General features: G+C 41.9%; 1 protein-coding gene across 1 annotated transcript in view; it reads right to left on the reverse strand.

Annotated features, from left to right (window-relative positions):
- LOC139479105 (potassium voltage-gated channel protein Shaw-like) overlaps window positions 1-8,621 on the reverse strand; it is a 94,110-nt gene extending 85,489 nt beyond the window's left edge. The window contains exon 1 of the mRNA XM_071261871.1: window positions 7,318-8,621. Within this exon, the coding sequence (XP_071117972.1) occupies window positions 7,318-7,624 (307 nt within the window). The 5' untranslated portion in view covers window positions 7,625-8,621. The remainder of the gene's footprint in view (window positions 1-7,317) is intronic.
- Between the last annotated feature and the right edge of the window lie 10,634 nt (window positions 8,622-19,255).

The following is a 19,255-nucleotide window of genomic DNA, read 5'->3' on the forward strand; positions in this document are numbered from 1 at the left end:
ACCCACGGGGGTCACCCCTGTTGACCTTCAGAAGGAAATGAGGAGAGGATGTTGTTTTTATGGATGGAGCTTATCGGAGACTGGACATTTTCCCCGTCATTAAAAATACCGTTTTTGTTTCAGAAACTGGTTTTTTTAATGTTTTTTTCTTTAACTGTTATTTTTTTCCAAGACTGATCAACGTTACGATAGTTATTCTGTAGTGAGTGCGACATTGATGGACCGGGGGATCAAGCCCATGCACACAGGCCTGAGCCCTTCGCGCTCAGCTGACGGATGCACTACCAGCCATCTCATTCTATAATGATCTGTTTTGATAGGATGACTGATGAGCTTGTCAACCATATATACATGCAATTCAAATCCACTGATTTATTATTCGTAAGTTTTAGTCAAGCGGGTTTGGTGTTTAGGATTATGCGTTATTTCTTCAATAAAAGAAATGGTTCAACTTTTAGAAATGCTATCACCCACTGAACAATCGTAATATGTCTGTCATTGTTATTCTCTCGCCAAACACGATATAGGACTTTGAAGTCAGCGTATCAAAGAGAATACATATCGTTTTGCATTTGAATAATTTCGCTCCTAATGCATAATCCATACATTTACTGTTAGGCAAGACTGACTTTGTGATCTAATATCAGAGCGCTGAGGAGAAAATATACATGAAGGGTACACGCAACAAGAAAGTACATCGGATTGCATCGATTATCAAGGTGGAGTCCAAACGCGGGTGATGATGATGATGATGATGATGATGATGATGATGATGATGATAACAATAACAATATTATTTGTCCATCTCTTATGAGTATCTTAAATTAAAACAAATCTTCAAGAAAGTCCGAGAGTTGAAAATCACTTATGCTTATTTCATACTTGCAACTCACGAAAAAGAAAAATATAGAACATTGCACATATCTTGTATGTATGTATTTTTCATTGATATATATTCAGGATTTCCTTGTGATGTTCGTTAAGCTTAATTTCTCCCCCGTAAACTGTCACCATGTAGGATCTCACATCTATCACAAGGGAAACTATCAACCAGGACAGGAAGTATGTGTCATGTATCGGTGTGGCCACATGTGACAAACAGATAGGTTGCATGACCCACATTTCGAGAATACCCTTGTGGTAGACGCGAGGGGAACATTCTGAACATGTAACAATAAAACAAACAGGATGATCCACAACTGCGACAAGGTTTTTGCAACGCTTCTTGAGAGAAAAATCGATAATTTGGGAAGGAATGTTATAGGAATCAACCTTGTTAGATTTACTGCCGACAAAACAAGGGGAAATAATGATTCGAATGTAGATATCGTTAAGGTGTACAGTGACAATACCTGACCGCAACATCTAATCACAATGACATTTCACATTATGAGTGAACATCACGTGATTCACGTGCGCACAAAAGCCAAAGTACGTGCGCTTTTATGGAAACTCACAATCACTTAAATGCAATTGATCTATGCACACGCTTGTAAATGCCTGCGAGACAGTATCTCAATAACCAGACAAGTCAGAGGGGAACGTCAATTATCCCAAGTTCCCCGACGGTTTGGCAAACAAAAGGTAATTTCTCGACTGGGAAAAGTACGTAGGCTCCTAAGTAATGTCCGGCCCTGTCTTAATTTTAATCCTAAACTTAAGTTAGCTCAGCGCTAAGAGAGCTTCGACAATAGACACAGGTTTTATTTGTTTCACTACGACACTTTTACGCCAATCCCAGCGCTAAGACAACCTCCTGAATAGGCCGTCTTTAATATATTACGATACTTTTCATGGCGCTTGTACAGATGACCGGTATCTGCCTGCATCTCCCTGTGATAATAGGACTGGCGAATTTGTTATTTAAAAAAAGATGGAACACGATAATATACAAGCCTCGCTGATGCCACCAAGCTATCAAATGAATGTCATCTATGACGACTGAAGCTACCCTAGAACTGACTGATGATCACAATAATAGCCTCGTTCGCCTTGCATCATGAATTGGTAATGACGGGGAGGCATTCAGGGCGATTATCTTTCCGTATCTGGATAATATTTGTCACATCTGTGTCAGCAAACAGCAAACAGAGAACACGCGCTAGCGAGCTGACACACACGCGTCTCGGTTGGAGTAGTTTAGCTGTGACCCCTTTGTCAAATAGCGTATGTCTCTTTGATGTATACAGTGCACTTTGGAGGTGAGGTGAGGTGAAATGGGGTTTAACGTCGCGTCCAAGATTATTGCACTTATATAGCGATGTGCATGTACGTGTGTGTGTGTGTGTGTGTGTGTGTGTGTTACTGCTTGTACTAATTTGGACTGATGCCGATTTATAGTGCTAGCTCACTGAGATACCATGCCGCAGTTTAACATGAATACCCCACGCAGACACAGTATACTGACTCCGAGCCGACCAGTCCTTGTTTTAGCCCATTAAAGCCGAGTGCCAGACAGGGTAACAACAAGTACCATCTTTTAACGTCTTTTGGTTTGACGCGGCCGGGGATCGAACCCCGGGCAGACGCTCTACCACTAGACAACGGAGGCGGTCCAGTGCACTTTGGATTTAATGAGTGATCGGGGACATATATACTTTGAGGTACCCTGGCGTATTATCACGAAAGATTCATGTTAATATAGACGACTGAAGTGTTGACTTCGAGATAAAGGGATGTAAATATCTACGGTGCAGCTGCAGGCATGACTTCGAGATAAAGGATTGACTTTGACAACATACGAAAATCGAAGAATTACGAATGATCTCTCTCGACTGAAATTTCGCTGTATATCTCGATGTTTGGTCAGAGATAACATGTAATCCCTTGTGTCGAATAATACAGTACCACAACCTCATAGAGTTAAAGATCACGAAGCGAATATGTCCTTGGCAGTTGAATGTTCAACCTTGTCACGTGAAAGACAGTTTTCACAGAAGTTAGGGTAACATTACATTCAAAACACCTTTGAAAAGGTAAGTACAACCAATCAGAATATATCATGTAAACGAGTTAATACACTTCTTAACACACTTGTAATTATGTCATCTTTAATGACGTAATACTCACATATGTTTTGACGTAATCTATAATGACGTCACAATAAATGACGCGAGCACATTCGATATGCGAACATATGAACAGTGTTATTTTCTCGGAAAGGCTCAAAATAAAAAGTAGGCTAACTTCAAGATGAAATAATACATATATAATAAGAACCTAAATATGATGAAAGCTGGACGTCGGTTGATTTCCAGATAAAAGGATCGCTATAGATATGTAATGCGATACGTTGAGATAATGAGATAGTTGGGTTTAACGTCGCCTTGGACAGTATTCCAGTTATATCAGCGTGTCAGTTTAATGTGGGAGGAAAACCCGAAGTATTGCAGATCTCTGACGAAACCCATGAGCACGCTCAGGGTCCTGGCAAACCCGGAAACATAAACGGAGCGAATCGGGATTCGAACCCACGTTCATAGGAATCTGGCGTTCCCAAGGGATACAACCCTGCACATCGAATTTCGGCGCCTTAGACGACTGGATCACATGTGCCCCCTTTAAGATAACAAGACCTTATTGCACTTCCCGTATTCATCGAAAACCATCTGGACAATTCGAGTCCATTCGGCATGTACCGAACACCTAATAATGGAATAGTGATATTGCATACGACTGTCAGTTGTGTAACGCCTGATGACGCCGTATATAGTTACATATAACATGACGGTCGGTTTGTGAGAACAGTTTTATGGTTAACAGTGGTATACAATTTGATATAGGGCAAAGTCCATCACAGGGGCACGACTGCCGTCAGATGGTATTGAATATGATAGTCATGTAAAAAAACAACATATACAGGATTCATAAAAAAATATATCCAGGATTCATAAAAAACATATACAGGATTCATAAAAAAACACTAATCTCCAGGAAACCGGAGTAATAGATACGAAAACTGCTTTCTCGGCTGATTTAGCCAAAACAAAAATGAGCTGTTATACGGGTCTGGAAGAATAGTTTAGAAACAAAAATGGGCATCACGCAGTCACGTTAGAATGGTAAACTGACATCAAGTTCATATTGTATTAACCTAGTTATCACTAAACACATGCATAATGCATCAGGATACGGTATCTTGTCGCATTACCATCTGATGTTTCCGAGTGGCACAATATATCAATGAATTAACGGTGCGGAACTCCAGCCAATACTAAGTATTATAGATTGAGTGATCAAGTATGGTTTTAAGCCGCGTTTTGCAATATTCCAGCAATATCACGGCGAGGGGAAACCAAACAAGGCTTTATACGATGTACCCATTTTGGGAATCGAACCCGAGCCTTCAGCGAGAAGGGCGAAAGCTTTTACCAGTAGGCTACCCCACCGCTCCTTTTATTGTACTGCGACTGGCTATAACATCAGAAACACACATCGCTGTAGTGAGTGAGTTTGGTTTTACGCCGCTTTTAGCAATATTCCAGCAATATCACGGCGGGGGACACCAGAAATGGGCTTCACACATTGTACCCATGTCGGGAATCGAACCCGGGTCTTCGGCGTGACGAGCGAACGCTTTAACCACTAGGCTACCCGACCGCCCCACATCGCTGTACCTGTGATGTATTCATTAGGAATTTGCTATAGGATATGCTCGCTTGCGTTTCATTTAAACTGAGTTTGTTTGTATGCCATCGTTTCATTAAAGAGAGACCGTATATGTTGACAGCTTGTAGTGCGGACATGAATGCTCTCCTAACAGACGAAATTTATATTTATTAACTCACGTCGCAGCAGCTGTTGGAATGTGAATAATTTGGATACATAAGTAGCGAACCGCAAATAAACATTGGTAAACTAGGATAATCAACCATTAAGATGACTCAACGATTAATTCAGTTTCCCCTTTCAACAACCAATCCGTGATGAATCTGACTAAAACGGACACTAGAGCCGCCACTGGCCGACTCGCCTTGAGCCCGAGGTCGAGCTGGCCTTCCGTCTTACTGATTCATGGCTTGGTGAAAGCGGCCTTCGTCTTCAGACAGCAACAGGTTGATGCGACAGAAATATCTCGTGTGAACGTTCTGTTGACATACACTAGGGCTGGCGTTTTCAACCTCTTTGACCAAAAAACATTTGTCGTGTGATTGCCATACATCTCCCAACCGCTCCACCCTTCATAAACTGTTTCTCACGTAAAACCACAGTCGTGTCCCCTCACCACTCATTCACCCTCACGCAACCCATCTGATCTTCACTCAATATCATCAACCATACATCGTGACCGTACCCAACCTCTAACCCATGTCCTACCCTCACCAACCCTCCGCCAACCTACCAACACCCCCCCCCCCCCCCCCCCCCCCACACACACACACACACACCTCCATCGCCCCCCACCCAGCCTCCATCCAACTACCAATAGTGGACTTGCCCCATGCCTCACCCCTGTATCGTCCCTACCCACCCCCCTCATCCAATCCACGGGCAACACTACCCTGCCCCACCCCCACCCCCCATGCAGACCACCGCGTATCCTGTAGGACATATTCTCCAGTACAAGACGATACAGTCTGGCTCTATTGATCAATGGCTGCAAGCAACAATATCATGTTTGTCTAAATAGGATTTGTTTTTCATGACATTGGTAGCTAGGCTTGGGTCACACAAGATCAGCGTACCCCTCGGCGCTTCAAAGTCTGTCTGCGCGTCCGTCGTCCGTGACGGAGGGCTAATCACAATGCTTATCGCCATCGGGGACTCGTTAGACAAGCGCTAGGAAATCAACCACTGAGACAGATGGTGGTACAAATTGACGTCCGTGTGACAGGATTCTCCTACCACCCGACACACGACCCAATTTAGTAGCCCGTCCCCGTGGTAGGTGTGCATTGATGGGAATTTTTGATATTCCGGTAATGGCGGCGCTGCCCGTGTTGTCATGACAGAATTCCTCTCCCCGTGTGCCCTGGAGACTACCTATTATAATCAGATTAAAGTTCTTCCGACGAAGGTGATGCTGACATTTAAACATGACATTCTCTGTTATGCAGATACACGGATCAATACACGATGTAGAGAGACTGTGACATAATCTCAGGGTCGGGTGTGTAGGTGGGGTGTGGGGGTTGCGTGGCGGGCATGGAGGGCGCACGCACTAAGGTGGGTTAAAACATGTTGTCGCATCCAAGGAGGATACATCCAAATTCAAATTTTGGGTGGATTTATTATAAATGAGAAATGTAAGACTTAGAAGCGAGGCTATCGATTTACAGGATCAAATGAAATCCACGGGTAGATGATACAGTAAATAATACAGTATCTAAGGAAATCCATGGGTAAATAATACAGTATCTAAGGAAATCCATGGGTAAATAATACAGTATCTATGGAAATCCACGGGTATGTAACACGGTATCTAAGGAAAGCTACGGATTAAAGGTACAGTCCCAAATATAATCCATTAGTAGATTAGGAAATCTTCAAATAAATGGTACAGTGTCTAAGGAAATCAACTGGTAAATGGTACCGTGTCTAAAGAAATCCTTGAGTAAATGGCACCGTATCTAAAGAAATCAACGGGTAGATGGTACCGTATCTAAAGAAATCCACAAATAAATGGTACAGTGTCTAAGGAAATCAACTGGTAAATGGTATCGTGTCTAAATAAATCCTTGAGTAAATGGCACCGTATCTAAAGAAATCAACGGGTAGATGGTACCGTATCTGAAGAAATCCATAAAAAATGGGTACAAAGTCTAAGGAAATCAACTGGTAAATGGTACCGTATCTAAGGAAATCAACGGGTAGATGGTACCGTATCTAAAGAAATCCAAGAGTAAATGGTACCGTATCTAAGGAAATCCAAGAGTAAATGGTACAGTATCTGAGGAAATCAACGGCTAGATGGTACTGTACCACGGTAAAATCTACGGTTAGATGGTACCGTATCTACGTTGATCCACGGTTACTGGGGGTTGTAACAAAGAATATCTACGAATAGATGGTGCAGTTTTTACGGACTGCCAAGGACTACCGTGGATAGTGATCAGTAGCTAGACGTGCACCCGAATAAGAAATAACTTTTACTGATGTTACAGATCAGGGTGCCGTTGTACAAAGCGATCTTAGCGCTAAGGTGATCGTAACTCCAATACCTTAACATAGACTTACGACAGTCGTAGCGTTAAGGTTGTTTTGTACAACGGCACCCAGCCAAACTGTGCCATACTATAAATGACAACTCTGACATGACATATAATTCACATATCCACATCTATGCCACCGTATATTATACCATAGTGGAAACCTTACCTGTCCTATAGAAGTCAATAACACTGTTGAAGACGGCAGGATGTCTGTCAAAGAAGTACTCCTGTCTCCCATTCCCGGAGAGAATGTGCGCTTCCGCCAAGCGACACAAGCGCGTGTTGGCTATGTTGCGGAGTGTTGACACGTGCGTTTCGTGTCGCACCCCTCCAACATTTAGCAGGATCCGCTGATCATCCCCTGACAACCTCTTCCGAGATTTCTTGGGTGTATTTTGATTGTCCTCGTCGTCGTTGACAACTAGAGCGGCACTGTCGCTGTCGGTGGGTCCGTCCTTCTCGGGGTCGCTCATGCTGGATCTGTGCACGGCGTTTGGTCACAACAGTATTCCATACGCTGGGGATTAATAGATTAACACAGGGCATTGTTCATTGTACAGCAGACACGATGACGGGTGGGTGGCGCTCCTCACCGGCACATGGCGGGGGGCACCCGTAGGGGGCAACTAACCCTACTCGCTACACATCTAGAAGGCAACGGTGGTCCGTCCCCTTCCATCTTCTCCCACACACCCATACACCAAGCTTTCTGTTTTGTTTTGAATAAAACATAAACCGAGAGCTAAAAAACGCTCGACTGTACACACCGTTGTCCTATGAAGACAGGGATGAGAAGTGTATCCACATATCCACATGTTAGACGCTCACTGACGGACTGGGTAGATCCAGGAAATCACTGACCAGTACACGTGCTGCCATCTGAACGCTGGACGAGGAACAAAGCAGCTTGTATTGTACTTCTGCACATCGCTGCTGTCAGGCACCAGTTGGCCGCTTCACTCTGCCTCCAGCTTGCTATCTAGTATGGCTATTGCACAGTAATGCGGCCCGCTTCGATCTGCCGTTGTTCCCGTGCATTGCATATGGACATTCCTCGTCCTATCAGTGTCGACACAATGATATTCCTGCGATCGAGTCGCTATGGTAACAATGAAGGCAAAGTAACGTCGTCCGTTCCTTTTGATATGTATGGTAGGTGGATGCTGGGTCTTGTGTTACGGCAGCAGTGGCTAAGTTATAATGTATATTAACATATTACATGATCGGCTACCAGCTGACTATGTCCCGGAAGTTGGTGCACGCTGCTGAAATGAGGAGGCGCCCCACGGGAGGTGTATCAGTCAGGTGTGGTCGCTGGAAGGGGTAGAATGGGGGTGACGGTAATCGGTATATTTACATGGCATAATTACCCATGGTTGTTACATCATTGCTTCTGATTATACATGAATATTGCATGTGGCTGACACACTCCAACCAAGGCCGCTCTATCCAGATCAATGACATAAGGTATATTCCAGTCTACTACATGTAAGGAAAGGTTCGATCAAAGACGGTCCCCAGGCATTCAACCCTTATATTCCAGCCATGACGTCACATGTCTCCCTGTATCTAAACAATGTGTATTGATTTTCACAGCATTAACTAACAGTACCTACACTCAGCGCCTTGTTCCCTTGTGTCAAGTTCGTCTCAAACTTCAGCCGCAAAGATGGGATCTACAATTATTGGTTGATGATTATTGAGTGAAATTGTGTCCGTTTTGTGTTATCAAGCTCTGAAATGCATCATGTAATTTTCACTCGGTAATGCCATGAAAAGCCACGCAACGGGATCAGGATTATCACTGACGTGTTAAAGACGAACCAAGTATCTTCCCAGGGACAGCTAACCAAATTGAAATCGTACCATCTTCCGCAGCCCCATCGCTAATTGCCACCATTGCTAATTACCAGGGCTTGAAATGTTCAAGTAATCAGCGGTCTTGTCGTGGGCCGATTTCCACGGAGTTGATGCAGTCACTGATGAAGCGAACGCAGGGGGGAGCACATGAGGGGTCTAACGACATCGTCGACGATGGGTATACATGTAAAGGCTATATCGTGCCTACATGGTCCGGTCTAGGTAGGGATAGTTATCGTGACGGTTTTGCAAAATTAATCGCCTCGAGGTAGAGTATCTGTGTTCACCCCATGCTTCACGAGTGCATACTGAGCACTTTGAAGGCTGACACAGTGAGTCAGACATGCCCTTTGTGAGTCTTTACTGTCGTGGGATTTGGACTTGAAGCTATACAGGAAATACATTTTGCAATATTCTAATTGCATCTGTAAACTAACGCGGGAACCTGTTGTGATTGGACACTTGGGGAGAGTCTTGATGTTGGCAGGAGGGAGGGAGGGGGGGGGGGGGGGGGGGGTGGGGGGTGGGTGGGGGGTGTTGCAGTATAACTAGACATTACTGGGCATAATATAATTTTAATTTACCATGACGATGCTGAAACGTCACGCATTCAATGCATAGAGCTAGTAGAATATTATTAAGTACTTGACCGCTTCAAGCTGCTCTGACAACGCTGTAAATCAAAGGATAAATATGTAATGCTGGAATTACACCAATATCACGTATTACACCCACAGTGATAGAACATTACGTATTACACCCACAATGTTAGACCATTACGTATTGCAACCTCAATGTTATAACATTACGTATTACACCCACAATGTTAGACCATTACGTATTGCAACCTCAATGTTATAACATTACGTATTACACCCACAATGTTAGACCATTACGTATAGCAACCTCAATGTTATAACATTACGTATTACACCCTCAAAGCTATAACATTACGTATTACACCCTCAATGCTATAACATTACGTATTACACCCTCAATGATAGAACATTACGTATTACACCCTCAATGATAGAAAATTACGTATTACACCCACAATGTTAGACCATTACGTATAACACCCTCAATGCTATAACATTACGTATAACACCCTCAATGTTATAACATTACGTATAACACCCTCAATGCTATAACATTACGTATTACACCCTCAATGCTAGAACATTTAGAATTCACCCACAATGTCTTAGCATTGTGGGTGGAATTAGTAATGTTCTAGCATTGTGGTCGGAATTCGTAATGTTATAGCATTGTGGTCGGAATTTGTAATGTTCTAGCAATGTGGGTGTAATTCTTAATGTTCTAGCATTGTGGGCGTAATTCGTACTGTTCTAGCATTGTGGTCGGAATTTGTAATGTTCTGACAGTGTGGGTGTAATTCTTAATGTAAAAATGCCACAAACAATATACATGTAGACAAGTTAACAATATGTCAAACTATTGTCTCTACTATTAGGGTTCTTCGTACAGATCAATAAATATGTTGATATCATATGATAGAACCACATGAGCTTAATGTTATAAGGCAATACATACATACATACATACATACATGCACACGCACACACACACACGCACGCACGCACGCACACACACACACACACACACACACACACACACATACATACATACATACATACATACATACATACATATGTAACTATGAAAAACAATACTTACAGTACAAGGTCGTCAGAGAAAAAACAACGGTGCACTTAATAAAAACATTTATGAGGCTATGAAATTTTGAAATACACATGCAGTGCCATGACATTATTATTATATATTCACTACAGATACATGTGTGATATACTCAGATACGTTGCTACCAAGAGTAAGCGTACGGTGAAAGAAACAGCACAGCATGCATCCACGATTCCTGCAAGCCACCTACTACATGCAATGTTAGAACATCACAAATGTCATTCACAATACTAGAAACAATATTAATAAAGCAAGAACAATATGTTCAATGCTACATCTCAAATAACATTTACAGTGGCACAGCACTCACACTAATGTTCACATACAACCGTATGATATCACGAATTCCGTGTACATTGCTGCAAAATAATATATTATGCTGAGTGAGTGAGTGAGTGTTTTGATTTTAACGCCGTTTTGAACATTATTCCAGTTATAATACGTCGCGTCAGCTATCCCGAAGTGATGCGGGTGTCAGTGGATTACCACTTTGGTGAAACCCACGAGCACAGGAATTGTACCGACAAACCTAGAAACATAATCGGTCAGAATTGGGATTCGAACCTACGATCATAGGTTTCCCAAGGGACGCAACTCCGCACAGCGAACACCTTAGAAGACTGGGCCACCTGTGACGCAAATCATTAATGAAACACACTGTGACATCATAAATCATAATACTATGACATCACCTAAATAGTTACAACGCTGTGACGCCATGATATAAATGCACAATGCAAGGTCATCGTGGAAAACGCTTAGGTACCATGACGTGACGAAGTATGTTATTTAACGAATTGCGGATATATTCAAGGACAAAATGATACCGCGTCACGAACTACGTGACTATGATGCTGGGACTAACGCTCTTTTAAAACATGGCATCTCCTTCAGACTACATAGATGTTTTATGCATAATGTCCTGCCTACTTGGAGCCAATATGACGATTGTTCCATGACTGTAGCAAGACGGTCTCTGTCAGATTCTCCACATTCCCAGACAAATGGCACGATGCTCTCAAAGAAAACGGTTAAATGTTAATATTGATTTTTATATCAAATACCTTCTTGCTCTATATAGAGACTGCACTTCTTTACCTGCAGCCAAATAACATCAGCTGCTGTATCGGTGTCTGAACATTATAAACTAGGCTGCAAGACTGATGCAATCAGCAGAAGTAGTAATTTGAACGAAAAAACAAGCTTCATACAAAATAATTGTTTCTTAGCTCAAATTATAAAATGACAAAAAAATCGTGTTGTGTAATGGCTGTCAAAAATCATGTCTGGCAAAACATAACTGCTTTTTCTGACGCAAACTGCGAAAAGAATCGATACCTTACAAGTCTCTTGTTGCGATTCACACTACTGTCCAACTGCCACCTCTGATCACAAACCTAAAATGGGAAACGAATCACAACCTAAGCTGAATTTGCTTTATTTAGTCGTCATGGACAGATATATATCGAATCACAACCCCAATATGTGTCGAATAAAAAACTCAATTGGTAATCGAACCACAGCCCTAAAATATGAATCGAATCACAACCCCAAAATATGAATCGAATTACAGCCCCAAAATATGAATAGAATTAAAGCTCCAAAATGTGAATCGAATTAAAACCCAAAAATGTGAATCGAATTACAGCCCCAAAATATGAATCGAATCACAGCCCCAAAATGTGAATCGAATTAAAGCCCCAAAATGTGTATCGAATTACAGCCCCAAAATATGAATCGAATCACAGCCCCAAAATATGAATAGAATCACAGCCCCAAAATATGAATAGAATCACAGCCCCAAAATATGAATCGAATCACAGCCCCAAAATGTGAATCGAATCGCATGTCAAGTTAGAACCATATTTTCCTCGTGTATCACTCTCTATACATAAAACAATCCTCCGCACACATCAGCCGTTACCTGGCCATACCACAATGTCCTTTATTTACCCAGACCTACCTTTTCGGGGCTTCATTAGTCAGCCCAGTAATTTCCTGGCCAAAGATCGATCGAAGTCAGTGGTGGTGTGGTGATTGGCAGGTCCGAGTGCAAACAATGTGATTAATGTCGCAGGTAATTAATGCCCAATACTGACGCCAGCATCAGTCACTGGGGGTTCCAGGATGGCGATTGTCAGGTGTGTGCTCCCAGATAATCTACCCAATTCAAATATATCTAATGGATATTGGAAGTCATTTTGGTGTGAGCCCCCATTACACGACCAGGGTAATACGAAATTAGGCAGGTTGAGGTGGGAGCCGCGTGTCTGTAACGTCTGTTGTTCATATGACGTCTATAGTGCTTATAACGCCTATAACGACGTCTGTAAATGTATATAATATATGTACTACGTATAACGTCAGTTATGCATATGGCGTCTGTAACGTCAGTTGTATTTATAACGTCTGTCAGTATTTGTATCGTATGTTGTACATATAACGTTTGGAAGGTCGATATTTGTATCGTCTGTTGAACATTTAGCGTCAGTTGTATTTATAACGTCTGTAAGGTCTGTATTTGTATCGTATGTTGTACATTTAACGTCAGTTGTATTTATAACGTCTGTAAGGTTTGTATTTGTATCGTATGTTGTACATTTAACGTCAGTTGTATTTATAACGTCTGTAAGGTTTGTATTTGTATCGTATGTTGTACATTTAACGTCAGTTGTATTTATAACGTCTGTAAGGTCTGTATTTGTATCGTCTGTCGAACATTTAACGTCAGTTGTATTTATAACGTCTGTAAGGTCAGTATTTGTATCGTCAGTTGTACATATAACGTAAGTTGTACATATAACGTCTATTGATAATATAACCGTTACGTGTATTGTGCTAATAATATCTGTAACGTCTCTTGTACATATATCTGTTGTTTGTGTGTTTGTTGCTTATCGCCGCACTCAGCAATATTCCAGCGGTCTGTCAATAATCGAGCCTGGACCAGGCAATCCAGTGATTGACATATCATGAGCATCGGTTCCACACAAATGGGATACGGTGACATTTATCAAGCAAGTCAGCGAGCCTGACCACCCGATCCCGTTAGTCGCCTTTTACGGCAAGCATTGGTTGCTGAAGACTTTTTCTACCCCGGATCTTCACGGGTCGTATGTCTGTTGTACACTCATGTTGATGTTGGCATAACGTCTGTATGGGGTTCCTTGTCTCGGTTGTGTTACGCTTGGGGAATACGTAAAACTTGTCAGATTCTAGGTCAGACGGTCCTGGCCTATTTCACACGTCTGACAAGCACGCCCAGCGCTACAGCGAATGCACCACCGATACACGGGCTGTAATTGCTGACGACGCTACACTCACAGACAGTCATCATTACTGCCATTAAGCCATTCACGACCAGATGTGACAATCTAAAGACTTTATACAAATACAGACGCGAGGGGCGTATTTTCGTTTACTGTTTACTCGAATCACAACATCTCCAGATTTCCTCTAGTGATTTTTCATTAGCGCGTTAGGCAGCTTGTGACCATATATGACCGTTCATAGATATCAGACAAGTTGCAGACTCGTCGGGCGTCTGTATGGAAGAACTGTTGTCCCTCACTGAGGAGATTTATGTCTGAAATGTGGAATAACAAATTGCGGAGACCTCAGACATACGACAGACGTTCCACACATCTTTGGTGAAATCGTATGCAAGCGCTTACATAGTTCATGAGGCGACAAGAACAGCCGGAATAACTTCGACGGAGACCGTATTCAAGACCAACGAACGCCTGGCTTATGTTTTATTTAACCGTTTGTGTCTTTGAGGTCTCCGACACAGCAGCGCATCACTGCATTGAAAATCTCATGACAACAAATTAAAGATTAAGGGGAACAAGCTACAAATACATCGGTTCGTGTAGAGACTTTGATGTTGGCGCCACTGTTCCTGATTCCAACTTTGAATCAAGGCCTTTATGAATAGCATCGCATACATCCTGCATCCTGAATACACATGGCATAATGAAGCTACCCACTCCGCCTCTCCAGGAAACTAACTTAAGTGATGCATTCATCCTTGGAGCATCCCTCAGCCCATAAACCGCCATCGTTGACTGATGTGAGCCACATCCGGTCCAAAGTAAGTGACCGGATGTTGAGTTAATGTCCACATTTCCGGTCGACCATCTGGTCAGCTCTGCGGACACCCCTGGTAGGAATTCCCCATGACTAAAAACTATTAAGCGCTGATCATATGCCACTGGTACTATATTCCAGACAAATCTTATAAGATATTCCTATTTACTGTATCTGATTCGACTAATGTATACCAAGTAAACCTATCGTCGTGTGTACGAACATGATAAATCCTGTGGGGTGCAATCGTTGACAATTACTTGTCTTATTCAAATACAGCCTTCTTCCCGATATGAGGAACTCACATGCAACAACTATCGATTGAAAGTCAGGTGCCTTCCAAACGTGATTCTTCTTGGAATTTCATTAACATTTCCTGAAAGGAATTCCAGGGGATACATTCTGCACGGCCTTCACTGTTGGTGTTGTTGCTTTTTACGTTGAATCTTTTCTAAGCATTGCATAATTAAACCATTTAATTTCCGAACATGGAGGAAGCTGGCAATGAAATAATTATCATTTTTCAAAATTATTCACTATTTTTAACACTTTTCGTAATGATAATAATAATTCATGAAAGACGAAACAACCTTGGACCCTTCTTGCTTCTGGAACGTGTGCTACTACTACTAATGGCCTGATGGTGTACGCCTCTCCTTGGTAGGTCAAGATAGGGAGGATTTATTCTCCTGAACCAAACGTACATCACCCAGTTTGGGCTGACCCTCAAAGCTGGTTCGCTACTGGGTTACAGATCAACTCAAAGAAAACAATAGTTCAAACTCCGCAGACTAGTGAGCGCTATCCTCCGGTATACAAACCAACCAAACTGGAGATGGGACTTGCCCCAGGGGGAGGCACGGAACCCGTCTATGAATATCTTGGACGCAACAACTGAAGTCCACGCTTCTTGAGTGTGCGAAAGCAACAGGGTGGCCAGAAATACCACGACTGAATGGCAAGGTGTTATAGCAGCATTGTGATAAAGCCATGCCAATGTATACATACCTGACACTACAAACATCCGTGACCAGCTCCAGCGACTAAAATCATATATGCCAACACTCGTCACGCGCCTTTTTGCATGAACCCTCAGTTCCAAAAGTAGCACACCCGAAGCTGCAAATGGACGTTCGCATTTTTCTCGCTATATTACCTGATGCAGTTGTCACTGATGACCCAAACATTGGCTCACAAATAAACCCTCTGATGTTGGCCATGAAGATTTTGAGTTTTCCGATCCCTCTTCCGTCGACGATCTTTCTGATGATCCCTTGTATATTTTGTTCATGTCATTTAATAACCACATCTGTGATTTGCCGATTGAGAAACGGAGGCCAATAAAATAATTTAGTTTTAATTTAACCAATCCTTTCCACAGAATCAACGTCAAATGACATTATTTCTGTCACTCTCGATGCGGACTGTTCTTTGGATGACATTAACTATTGCATTAACATCCAGTTTAAAAAAAGGGAATAAACAAAATCACCAAAAGAAATCCAGGTTCCAAATAAGACTTACTGATACAAGGAAAGATATATCCCTGATAGAACCTTGCTTGAAATTACGTTCCTCCAGGCAATCAATGTCAAAACGTCAGAATACAATTAGCCTTGACATTCTTCACAAGAGGATCATCAGACAACAAAATGTGTGCAATTCAATTCTATCATGAAGAGCATCCACTATAATCACACCACGCCCTCCTATTATATCTGGTAAATATAAGCGATTGATGGAAGAGCGAGGGTGATGGGATCTATTGTCTGACAAGATTCTTCGTGTGAGGGTGTCAATACCCTGAATGTCTTGTTTCGTCCAATCAACATCACCGAAAGAATACGAAAGGACGGGTACAGCATAAGTATTTGTGGCTTTGTTCAGCTCTGAACTCCAGATTTTGTAAAATGTGCATTTGTACTCTGCCCGAAGTTTTTCCTTGATATGGACATTCTGTGGTCTGTACCTAACCTGCACCCCAAGTACGTATAGGCCTGACTTTCCACGAGATGATCACTCCTCCCCCAAGTAAACTGACTGATCCTCCCTCTTCTACCTTGCCGTGTTTCAGATGAAGAATGTTGCATTTGTCGAGTCCTAAGGACACGCTGATATCATTAGGAAAGGACTCGACAAGCAGAATCTGTATTTTGAGTGTAGATCCTCTATTGGCAATAAGTTCAAGATCATCCATGAAAAGGAGGTGAGTAAGGTGTGTTTGAGATCTATGCTGAGGCGGTCCAGGATGATAACCTTTCTCTTTCCTAAGCAAACAGATTAAAGGATTTAGTGACAAACAGAAAAACAAAGGACTGAAAGAACCGCCCTGAAATATTCCTTGTCTAATAGAAATGTGTTCCGAGGTCATCACCTGCCCCAGCGAATACATCTCAAGTTGAGCTGACCGGCAATTCAAACTCTTTTAAGGTTTGATTAAAACAAGTAGTCGCTCGGGAAGTTCAATACATTCCTGTGACTTTTCATAAGCTTTTCAGTAGTCCATCCAACACACAGTGAGGTTACGGTGGTATGTTTACCCTTTTCAAGGATCATATTTTCAACCAGCAATTGATCCTTACAACCCCAACATCCTTTTCCGGCTCCTTTTTGCTCCATGTATATAATGACATTGGAAGCGCAGTCTGATGACACAAGATCTGTAAAACACCCTGTAAATATTGTGTACTGTCTATTCAGACAAGTAATAGGGCAGAAGTGTGTGGAATCAGTCAAACTACCTTTCTTTGTGAGTAGTAGTAGTAGTAGTAGTAGTAGTAGTAGTAGTAGTAGTAGTAGTAGTATCACTGTTTCAGCTTATTTCACAATTTGCTCATTTGATTTGATAAATCTTTAAAATATATCAAATCTGTGAAGACTGTAATGTGCTCACGAGCAAACAATGAGAGATATCGCCAGGAATCTCTGCCTCTTCCTCCCCCCTCCCTCATTACACGCTATTGTCTAATGGCGGTCAGGGGCATCAGCGTTACCACACGCAACGTCAGCAGCATGAACGACTTTGTCATCCCAGCTGCGTTATGTGTACTAATTGGCGAAGTGCTCAAGTATAGATAATTATACTTCCAAGTGTAACTGTTTAATTGCATGGCTATTGCAAATATGATGTGCATATACACGACGTCTTTCCTGCAATAGAATTGATGGCGCCTCATACATGTTGCTGGTCGGTAATGAGATAAGACAATGCATGATGTCATTAGAGGAAGTTTATCATGGCGGCCGATTTGACGTCGAGACAAGGACGATGTGTGATGAGGACCGTTTTGGGGCCACATCTACATTAGTTAAGAAATGAGAACTTGAAGAAATTGATAACACAATTCATATTAAGAGAATAAGACTTAACTTCAGCACTTACAAGTTTGTACGTATGTCAACACCTATGGTAATGTACCACTAAGATGTGTCAAAGAAGCTGATTTTAGTATTTTCAGAAAGCGATTTTCTAATATTTGAAAAAAAATCAGCAAAAAAACTAATTATGCTTGAAATCTTTTGACAAAAATGACATTGTCTGCCTCAAAAAGAAAATTGTTGCAAGATGCTTTAAAAACAATTTAGGGTCATAGTTTCAATGAACATAAGGGGCGGTCGAGTAGACTACTGGTTAAAGCGTTCGATCGTCACGCCGAAGACCCGGGTTCGTTTCCCGACATGGGTACAATGTGTGAAGCCCATTTCTGGTGTCCTCCGCCGTGATATTGCTGGGATATTCCCTTAAAGCGGCGTAAAACTATACACTCTTTCTCTCTCTCAATGAACATATATATCCGCTTTTACAGCTGGAGCTGAAGAAATGTTCAGTCTACATACACAATCCAGAAACATGACACCAGGTGTTCGGAAAAGGGTTGGCATGGCCTGTCCTACAGATAGATCCCGCCACACATACAATTTGCCAAATAAATAAAGGTTGTTTGTAGCCTGACGCCGCACAGCAATACACCATTTTCCAAGATGTAGACTGGTAAATAAATAGTGTTATTTGGGTCATATTCAACATAAATAAAATGTGAAAAGAGGTTAATGTATTTATCTCATACATATAAAAGTAAAATATGCATGGGAGTCATGACAATAACATAGTATTCATATTTCGCTGTAATATAAAATCCATTTTTTTCAACAGACATGACATCGAAAATGGATATAATGCCCTCGTATTGTCATGCCAATTCACAAAAACGTTATGTTAATACAAACAATGCATAATAATGGTCCAAGGGGATCGAATTTCTCATCTAAGGTTATTATTGGCTGATGTATCTCCAGTCCATATGTTAGAGTGTATGCATACCTCATCTCGTTGCTTCTCGTCAAATGTGACTCCTCTTAACAGACGTGAAGAGTTGATGATTGTAAGTAAACAATGGAACAATGGCACGCATTAGCAAATCGGCGTTAATTCC

The sequence above is a fragment of the Haliotis cracherodii genome, unplaced genomic scaffold, assembly GCF_022045235.1.
Source record: "Haliotis cracherodii isolate W230 unplaced genomic scaffold, xgHalCrac1.p SCAF_4, whole genome shotgun sequence".
Taxonomy (NCBI): Eukaryota; Metazoa; Mollusca; class Gastropoda; order Lepetellida; family Haliotidae; genus Haliotis; species Haliotis cracherodii.